Genomic DNA, 8,718 nt, shown 5'->3' on the forward strand with positions numbered 1-8,718 from the left:
GTCAAAGTTAACTTTGGCCATGTGTTTATGTTGCCGCATCTATTACAGCACTCTTAGACACAGCTACAGTTTGCATTCTATTTACATATATTGATGAATTTTGCAAGGCAGAGTTACGTCTTTAGGAGGCTTTATATTTCGTAACCGGAAGTTGGTTGTATCTGAATATTCCGCTCCGCGTTAGCTTCCGTAGTTCGGTTGACATGCCAGTCTGCATCCTTTAGCTGCATGATGGCTTAGCGTGACATGTTTAAAATCCGACCGCTGTTGAGTGCCTTAGTTAACAACAGACTGACGTTAGACAGAAACGGTAAGCGAACATATCCAAGACAACGTGCCGGTGAATGCATTCGGTGTGCAAGCCGTGATTGCGTGTGTTCCTGCTTTTTTTGAAATACCCTTTTTGTCCGCAAGACTTATCTCCTTACCGTGTTTATGTTTGTGCAACATGTAATGGCGTCCTTCGTCACAATCACAGCTAACCTTACAGAACAGGACATGTAACTCACAGGGGATCCTGATCACGGATTGAGGATCCTGATCACGGATTATTTCTTGGTCTCTCCACAGGTGGCCCTTGGAAGTCGCTTTGCATGATGACTGAAGGCTCCAGGGATGAGCAGACAGCCAAGCTGCTGAAAAGAGCCAACGAGGAAAACGAGGACTCTGCTGAGAAGGTGCAGGCTGCAAAGAAATTAAAAGCAGAAGAGGAAAAAGCTGAAGATGAAAAGAAATATCCCAAAAAGAAAGTGGTGCTCCTCGTGGGATACTCTGGAAAGGGATACTATGGCATGCAGGTTCGTACTCTGGCTGATTCTCCTCTCCTACACTTTTTTATTTTTACGTCTTGCTAAATTTGTGTGTTTTCTGTGTTTCAGAGAAATCCCGGAACCTCTCAGTTTCGGACCATCGAGGATGAACTGGTCACTGCACTCATTAAATCCGGTTGCATTCCTGAAAACCATGGCGATGAGATGAAGAAGATGTCTTTCCAAAGATGTGCCAGAACAGATAAGGTATGAGTCTGTGCAGACATCCCAGAAGGAGTACCTGTCATAGCACAAGGCCAACACGGCCATTTTTAAAAGTGAAATATTCACTGTATTGTGCCCCGCGATGTGAGTTTGCATGCGTCATTATTATTGGTGTGTTTGTTCAGGGTGTGTCTGCTGCTGGCCAAGTGGTGTCTCTAAAGCTGCGGTTGATTGAAGACATCGTTGAAAAAATCAACGAGCATCTGCCACCGCAGGTCAGAATCCTCGGTGAGACATTGGTTCTAATAATTACATTTTATTGATTGGAATTTGAGATGGTTTTTAACATTCTGCAATTATTTTTTCTCTTCCTTTTTCTTCCAACAGGTCTTAAACGGGTGACCCAAGGTTTCAATTCCAAAAACAACTGTGATGCTCGTACATACGCCTATATGCTTCCAACAGTGGCCTTTTCCCCAAAAGACTATGATACTGGCGACATAGCAGCCTTTCGCCTCGAGCCCGGGACACTCCAGAAGGTGAACGCTCTGTTTGCTCTCTACAAAGGCACCCACAACTTCCACAACTTCACCTCTCAGAAGGCTCCAAGCGACCCCAGTGCCCGCCGCTACATCATGGAGATGTCTTGCGGAGAGCCTTTTATCAACAGCAATATACAGTTCGCTGTGATCACTGTACGAGGCCAGAGCTTCATGCTGCACCAAATCCGGAAGATGATCGGCCTGGTGATTGCGGTGACGAAGGGCTACGCGAAGGAGGAGGTGGTGGAGCGTAGCTGGGGTTACGATAAGGTGGATGTTCCCAAAGCTCCGGGACTGGGCTTGGTCCTGGAAAGGGTTCACTTTGACCGGTACAACAAGCGGTTCGGCGGGGACGGGCTGCACGAGCGGCTGGATTGGGGCGGCGAGGAGGAGGCCATCAAGGGCTTCAAGGAGGCTCACATCTACCCCACCATCGTTGAGACGGAGTGTCAGGAGGGCTCCATGGTCAGCTGGATGTCCACACTTCCCATCCATGACTTCAAAGCTACAGCCTCAGCTACTGACGCACAAGACAATAAGGACCAGAAACAGGTATCTGGAAGCCACCATAGAGTAATAATATGTACTGAAAACATGATGTTTGATGTTTAAAATATATCATTTTGTTCATTGTTGCTCTCTCCTTTTCCCCCAGGACAACGCAGATTTAAGAAATGACTCGGATTAGGTCACTCTGCCAGTTGAAAGAAGAGATGTTTTCAGAACTAAATATTCTCTCTTTTGTTGGGAATTAGCTTTCTTTTTATTATATCTTCCAAAATTTACTTTTTTTTTGTGATATTAAATTCTGCTTCTCTTATACAAATGTTATTAAACAAACAACAATAAAAACCTCTGTTCTTTATTGTACCCTGAGTGTTTCCTGGTGTTAATTTGTCCCTGGATCATGCCCTCTACCAATGTGTCTCAGCTCCATTAGTGTTGGTTGTTTAGCTGTTTGAGTCTTTGTCTTGTAAGAAGAATCTTAAGGATAGGTTTGGATTTTTTGCAATGCAATACTCACATTCTTATATGCACTTCACCTCAACTCCACTGTAAGATTTGGGACAAAATCCACTGTCCAGCTCCCACGCAAGAATGTATTTTAAAGATCAGCTGTAGCTAATATGAGGGTAGCTAAATCAAGTGTCTATATTTTGTAAGATCTTAGTGAGCAGTTATTTATTTGGCCTTGTCTCTTTAAATTTGTAAAGCCAGTTAATGCTTTTTGTTGAAAGTTATTTACCAATTGGCGTTGGTAAGATCACCGTGAAGCAAACCTTAGATTGTGCTAATAAAACTAATAACTGTCGGAATGGAATAAGAGACTTATTTATTTTCAGTCCATTTTTCACTGTCATGTATTGAGCTAGGAAAGTCAACATCACAAATGGTATATAGCTTTTATTTCATAGTTGCAGGAGCAGTGAAGATGATGTTTACACATGGGACAGAATCTATTTGATTAGATCATACAGTTAGTGTATTGTATGGAAAAAAAATCATGTTTTGATCAGAAAAGTAATGTGTCGACAGAACTCGGCTGAGAGTCACTAAATGTGTAATACAATGTGTTTCATCTGTACCCTAGCAGTGGTTAAGTTAGTTTGTGTTAAAACCTAAACCAGGACTTCAGCCTCCCGTCACTAGGAGGCACATCAGTTGAGTGATCAAGACTGGTGCTGCATTCACTGACCTTTGGAGTTATAGGAAAGTAGAACTCCTTTCTCAAGTATGTTTGCCGCCCGTCTATGCACAATAGTCGTATATAGTATATTTATATATTACGTAATTCCTTGTATGGTGATATTTAACAGACGTTACTGTAACTATTTTAAATTATTCACAAACAAAATTTCTAGGATGTTCACATGGAAGTTCCAGGATGTTTGTAGTAATATCTTTCATGTTTCATATTACTACAAAGTAACTTGAACGCAGCATCACCAAATAATCATGGCGCCGGCCAAAAGACGCAACGTGATTTCGGCGAAAACATCAGAACAAAGTGGAAAAAGAGCTAAAATTGACCTTAATACCAAAGTTGAAAATGTACTTGAGAGTAGAAAAAATGCCAACGACGTTTTCGACATCCTCGAGTTCCTTGAGGTGAATATACGCAACTAAGTAACACTGTTGTAGGACCCAGCTGAATACATGCTGGTTAGCTAGCTTTATTGACACCAGGTAGGATGTTAACGTGCTTCTCTTGGTTACTAACACCATACACTGCACGTGTGTTTTATTCTCCATGTCCGTTTGCAGTCAGAAAAACAGAAAGATGTTGTCAATGCCGTCAATGCCTGCAGCAAATTGTTCTGCACCTTGTTGGAGAAGAAAGAGCTGTTTTTGGGGAAACTGCCTGGAGAGGAGGAGGAGGAGGCGTTGAGTGGTGAGTAACGTTACTAGGTTAATAATAATAATTGTACATTACAATTAACCCTAGTTACGAGGTAGATGGTCACACATATCTTTATATGTAACGTTATATGTGTATATTTTCTGTTTCAGGTGGGTTGAGTGCTGAAGAGAAGTACCGCATGTTCATGCGACACCGATACAACAGCTGTGTGGAGATGCTGCTTGAGCACCTCAACCATGAGCTTCATGATGTGAAGGTGACACACACAAACAACCATGCTGCTCTTACTGTAAAAATGTGATTGCAGATGAAAAGGAGAGTCAAGTAATTTGTGTACTGTACATTGCATACCAGCTCAGGACTGCCAACGCTATACGTCGTTTAGTTGTTATCTTTCCGATGTTGCATTGTGTGTTTTTTAATTGTTTTTAATACAAACTGTCTGAATACAGGAGAGTGCTCTGTGCTGCCTCATGAAGTTTGCTGCAGGAGAAGGACATCATCCCCTCCAGGACTTAGACTGGAGTGAACACTACAGCTTCCCCAGAGAACTCATCCAGGTAAGATGTCGTACAACCTGGTCGTCAGTGGTGGGAATATGAATATACTTTATCTGTTCCTTTGTGTGACTTCCCCATTTTGTTTGCCAAGACAAGAAATAAGGCAGTTATTCTTTTTTTTAAATCATCCGACCTTTTTGTCAGGCGCCTTCTGATGTTTTCTATTATTTCATCATCAGGCAGTGGTGGACAGACTGCTGACCAAAACAACAGACAACTACTTGCTGATCTCCAGGTTCTTCGAGTTCCTTGAGATGGAGGACGTACGCTATTATGTCATGAGTTCCATCCGTGAGAATGTGGCCAAAGTCATGAACAAAGGGGTAGGGGGCACTTAGTTCATCTGCTGTTGCTGAGCTTGTTTATTACTTTCCTTGTCCCATTTTTCTTTTATTTAGTAAATATTACTCGGTGCGCTGAATGCTGTGTGCTTGTCTTGTTCCTCTCAGGCGTTGGTGCCTGTGTATCAGAACAACGTGTTCACCCTCATGTCCAACATCGGCATGCCAAGCCAGGAGTCGGAGCTCACCAACTTCATGATCAAACAGGAAGGTGAGACCTGCTTGTTGTCAACGCCACAATGTTGCAGCGTTAGTTTCTTCTGTGTGGGGAGAAGAGGCTGTTTTTGTTAGTTTTGTACATGAATGCTATTTTTTATATGTCATTAATAAACTGATGTTGTTGTTTTTTCTAGCCAATCACGAGGACTGGAAAGCTGCTAAACTGAATGCAAGTACAAATATTTTTAATCCACCGTTCACATTTCTTAACTTAGATATTTCCCCGAATGTGATTTTAAATGTTCTACTTCACAACAGGAACACAAGCGTGCCTTTGAGAGGATGTGGCTGGGCTTTCTCAAGTATAAGGTATTATAGAAACCTTGACTGCACAATCTAAATGTTTTATATTAAAATGTATTCACTGTGCCATCTCATCTCTCTGTTGTAGCTGCCAAGCAGCATGTATAAAAAGATCTTGGTGATCCTCCATGTCTCCATTTTGCCCAACTTGAGTAAACCCACACTGATGATCGACTTCTTGACCGCGGCCTATGAAGTCGGTAAGTTGTGCGTGTGGCTCAGTGGTGACAGTACTTCAGCATCTTCATGTGACAATGAATGCTTTAAAATAACCACGAGGGTATTATATTTTTACATAGGGCGATGCTGGTAATCCTGATATTCTGTCATTTTTTTTATTGAACAGGTGGGGCTATCAGCCTGCTGGCCCTCAATGGGCTTTTTGTCCTCATACATCAACACAACCTGTGAGTATTACATGAAAAAAACAACAATTAATTTGGCTACTTTAAAAGTCACATTAATGACAGTAACATGTTGAAGAAACATGAGGCTCCATTCTGAATCTATAAAGGACAACAGTAGACTGAAAGATGTTTGAATTGCATAATTACTCTACTATATGTTGTGTGTGCTTGCAGAGATTACCCGGATTTCTACAAGAAGTTGTATAATCTGCTTGAGCCTTCTGTTTTCCATGTGAAGTACAGAGCGCGCTTTTTCCACCTCGCTAACCTCTTCCTTAGCTCCAGGTAAGAACATTCATGCTTCACTAAAAGTGTTTAGGGAGAATGTGATAATCTGATTTAAGGTGACTGTACGACCATGAAAATCTCAAAAAGCTTATATATATTGCATTGGTAACATTTGCTGCATATGTGTTTGTGCCTTCCTCCAGCCACTTGCCAGTGTACCTCGTGGCTGCGTTTGCCAAACGCCTGGCTCGCCTGGCTCTCACAGCGCCGCCTACAGCCCTCCTCATAGTGCTGCCCTTCATCTACAACCTGATCCGGCGCCACCCATCCTGCAGAGTCCTTATTCACAAGCCCAGCACACAGGATGGTGAGCGGCAGTCACTCTCTTTTTGGTTGTAATTTCACCAGTTTCAAAATGTCAGGGGTTTTAGATTGCCAGTCCGATTCGTTATATTTAACACAGCTTGTAAGAATTTTTACTGTGATGCACAATCCAAGGAAGCATGTTAGGATACATGTAGAGGTTTGTTTCTATTCATAATGACAGAGCCCGTGGAGGACCCGTATCTAATGGACGAAGAGGATCCTGCCCAGTGCCGTGCCTTAGAGAGCAGCTTGTGGGAGATTAAGGTGTGTACAGCATGGGATGGTTTTGGATTCCAAAATAAATCCTCCATGACACTGAATTTAACTGAGCCGTGACTTGTGACAGCCAAGGGTTTTGATTGGAAAACAAGATGAAGGAATATCATATATATTTAGGAATCTAACTTAATGGAAGCATACCTCATTTTCAATTATTTTCTTCTCGTTTCCTGCAGACACTGCAGAAGCATTACCATCCAGATGTGGCCAAAGCTGCTGGGTCCATCAACACACCTCTGTCAGGAAAAGAGGAGGACATCAACGAGGTGCTGGAGATAACAACATATGAGGTAATGTCACACTTTAGACAACAGTTACTCACTATTGTCTATTGGTACATAAATAAACTAAATGGAAGCTAACTAATAAATGCTAATACTCCTCCTCATATAGTCATTTGAGTAGCATGAATAATGTGTCCCATGTTCTTATCCCTAGCTGATGGAGAGAGACCTGAAGAAATCTCAGATCAAGACTGTCCCTCTGGAGTTTGAAACTGCCACACAGTTACTAAAAGGAGGGGGAAATGTGTTAGGACAGCACTTCTGTCTGGATTAAAACAAGGAAAAATGAGCGACCTGCATTCTTACACGCTATACAAATCTGGGACCAGTTCATCTGTCAAGGTGACCGTTTATAGCCGTCTGGCCCGGACAGGAAGTGAGAACAGACTTATCTTTGAGACCAGCAGCAAGAACAACATACATGCCTTCAACCTGGAGTTGTTTTTATGTTTTTCTCCATGACTATTGATGTCTTTGATGTGTAACTATTGTGTATCAGTAAAATCATGGTGAATAAATCTCTTGGTTTGTATTTGGCACATTTTTTGGGACTTTTTAAAGAAATTGGTTACAAATGAATGGGAAGCTGAAGGTTTTTCTCCCATTTTAATTTCTGTACAAGTTTGAGTATTGTATGGCCTAAATTCTCATTCATGGAGTTTTTCCCTGTTATAAAGTAGTTTTTTCTGAATCGGGGCCAAAAGATAGCGATTATCTATTCAGCACAGATTGTAAAGCCCCTTGAGGCTAATTTGTGACACTGGGCTGTATAAATAATATTGACTTGACAAAGACTAACAAACTTTCCAGCTCTACAGTGCTTAGTAGCCTATTTTTAGTGTTGAGGAGTTCTCCTGTCCTCAAGTAGCCAGGAAAACAAAAGCCCTGCACAGCCACGCAGGTGTTTTCAATTATCCAGGTTGATTGCACTCAGGTTAAGGGCAGGGGGTCCTGCGCCTTGCGAAGAGCTAATCAGGTAAAGTGAAATGGACCAGGTGTGTGTTTAGGGTGCTTTCTGTTGTGCAAATCAACCCGTGACTTTAATGTGTTGCCGGGAAGTATCGGGGTCATGCTTACGTTATATTGGACCTTTAACGTTAGCGCTACACAAGCACGAGGTCAGGTCTGTCCCCATATGTGCGAGGTTAGCCTTAAATGCTCTTTGCCCGTCACCAGTTCATATTTCATGTTCTCGTTAAGTGTGCCATATGGTCAAACAGCAGGCAGCCTTGGGTACATGTACACCGCGAGAGAGAAAATGCTGAATCATAACTGAGATTCTGTGCGTAAAGAGCAAGTCATGTCGGGTGTAAAGCTGTCCCAAACGCGTAATGTTACTTACAGACGGACATGCGTATGTGTAGTGCAGCGATACACAGCATCCATGCATGTTTTATTTTTTTAATGTTTTTGAAATGTTTTAAGGATTATTATCGGGAAAGTGAGAAGCCAACAGAAAGGAAGGTCACTGTGAAGAGGATGAGGACAACCGACCAGCTCACATGGATGGGTAAAACGCAACCTTTCAAAGTTATTAGTGACAGTTTTTTCCCCACCCCCCCCAAAAATAGGATTTTTTATTAACATTTAAGGTTTACAGTGTTGCAGGTGCAACATCATGTTCTTAGATATACGTTGTCCTTTTTTAGCAAACTGCAATCTTATGAAGTTTTTCTCCAGTTGCAGAAACTCCTGCACTGCAGACAAAGTGCATGCATTATAAGCTTTAGATACATGCAGAGCTCCAAAACCATTTAAAGCTATATACAAATATATTTTAAAGAGGAACTTTTTTGTTTGTACCCCGCTAATTCTAATTGGGAATGTGCTAAAGTGTTAATAGCACAACAATA

At 41.9% G+C, this 8,718-nt stretch overlaps 2 protein-coding genes across 2 annotated transcripts; both read left to right on the top strand.

The window, feature by feature from the left end:
• On the top strand, nt 1–2,386 carry pus1 (pseudouridine synthase 1). The gene is made up of 6 exons (XM_076079869.1): nt 1–310; nt 571–797; nt 879–1,016; nt 1,160–1,262; nt 1,362–2,068; nt 2,172–2,386. Exons 1-6 carry the CDS (start codon nt 247–249, stop codon nt 2,202–2,204), a joined length of 1,272 nt encoding a protein of 423 aa, XP_075935984.1. The 5' UTR covers nt 1–246; the 3' UTR covers nt 2,205–2,386.
• Nucleotides 2,387–3,461: 1,075 nt separating this feature from the next.
• On the top strand, nt 3,462–7,397 carry noc4l (nucleolar complex associated 4 homolog). The gene is made up of 15 exons (XM_076079668.1): nt 3,462–3,625; nt 3,782–3,908; nt 4,028–4,134; nt 4,331–4,438; nt 4,618–4,761; nt 4,888–4,990; nt 5,133–5,167; nt 5,257–5,307; nt 5,390–5,501; nt 5,648–5,708; nt 5,883–5,993; nt 6,140–6,303; nt 6,484–6,566; nt 6,758–6,871; nt 7,020–7,397. Exons 1-15 carry the CDS (start codon nt 3,473–3,475, stop codon nt 7,137–7,139), a joined length of 1,593 nt encoding a protein of 530 aa, XP_075935783.1. The 5' UTR covers nt 3,462–3,472; the 3' UTR covers nt 7,140–7,397.
• The last annotated feature ends 1,321 nt before the right edge of the window (nt 7,398–8,718 follow it).

This window comes from Anarhichas minor, unplaced genomic scaffold (genome assembly GCF_050575085.1).
Source record: "Anarhichas minor isolate MPS153535 unplaced genomic scaffold, ASM5057508v1 ptg000073l, whole genome shotgun sequence".
Lineage (NCBI taxonomy): Eukaryota > Metazoa > Chordata > Actinopteri > Perciformes > Anarhichadidae > Anarhichas > Anarhichas minor.

Excerpts from the sequence above, each read along its gene's own strand:
- pus1 (XM_076079869.1), top strand. The coding sequence starts at position 247 with ATGTTTAAAATCCGACCGCTGTTGAGTGCCTTAGTTAACAACAGACTG. Across the intron at positions 798-878 it reads AGGGATACTATGGCATGCAG|AGAAATCCCGGAACCTCTCA; the intron begins GTTCGTACTCTG and ends TCTGTGTTTCAG. Across the intron at positions 1,017-1,159 it reads GATGTGCCAGAACAGATAAG|GGTGTGTCTGCTGCTGGCCA; the intron begins GTATGAGTCTGT and ends GTGTTTGTTCAG.
- noc4l (XM_076079668.1), top strand. The coding sequence starts at position 3,473 with ATGGCGCCGGCCAAAAGACGCAACGTGATTTCGGCGAAAACATCAGAA. Across the intron at positions 4,439-4,617 it reads TCCCCAGAGAACTCATCCAG|GCAGTGGTGGACAGACTGCT; the intron begins GTAAGATGTCGT and ends TTTCATCATCAG. Across the intron at positions 5,994-6,139 it reads AACCTCTTCCTTAGCTCCAG|CCACTTGCCAGTGTACCTCG; the intron begins GTAAGAACATTC and ends GCCTTCCTCCAG.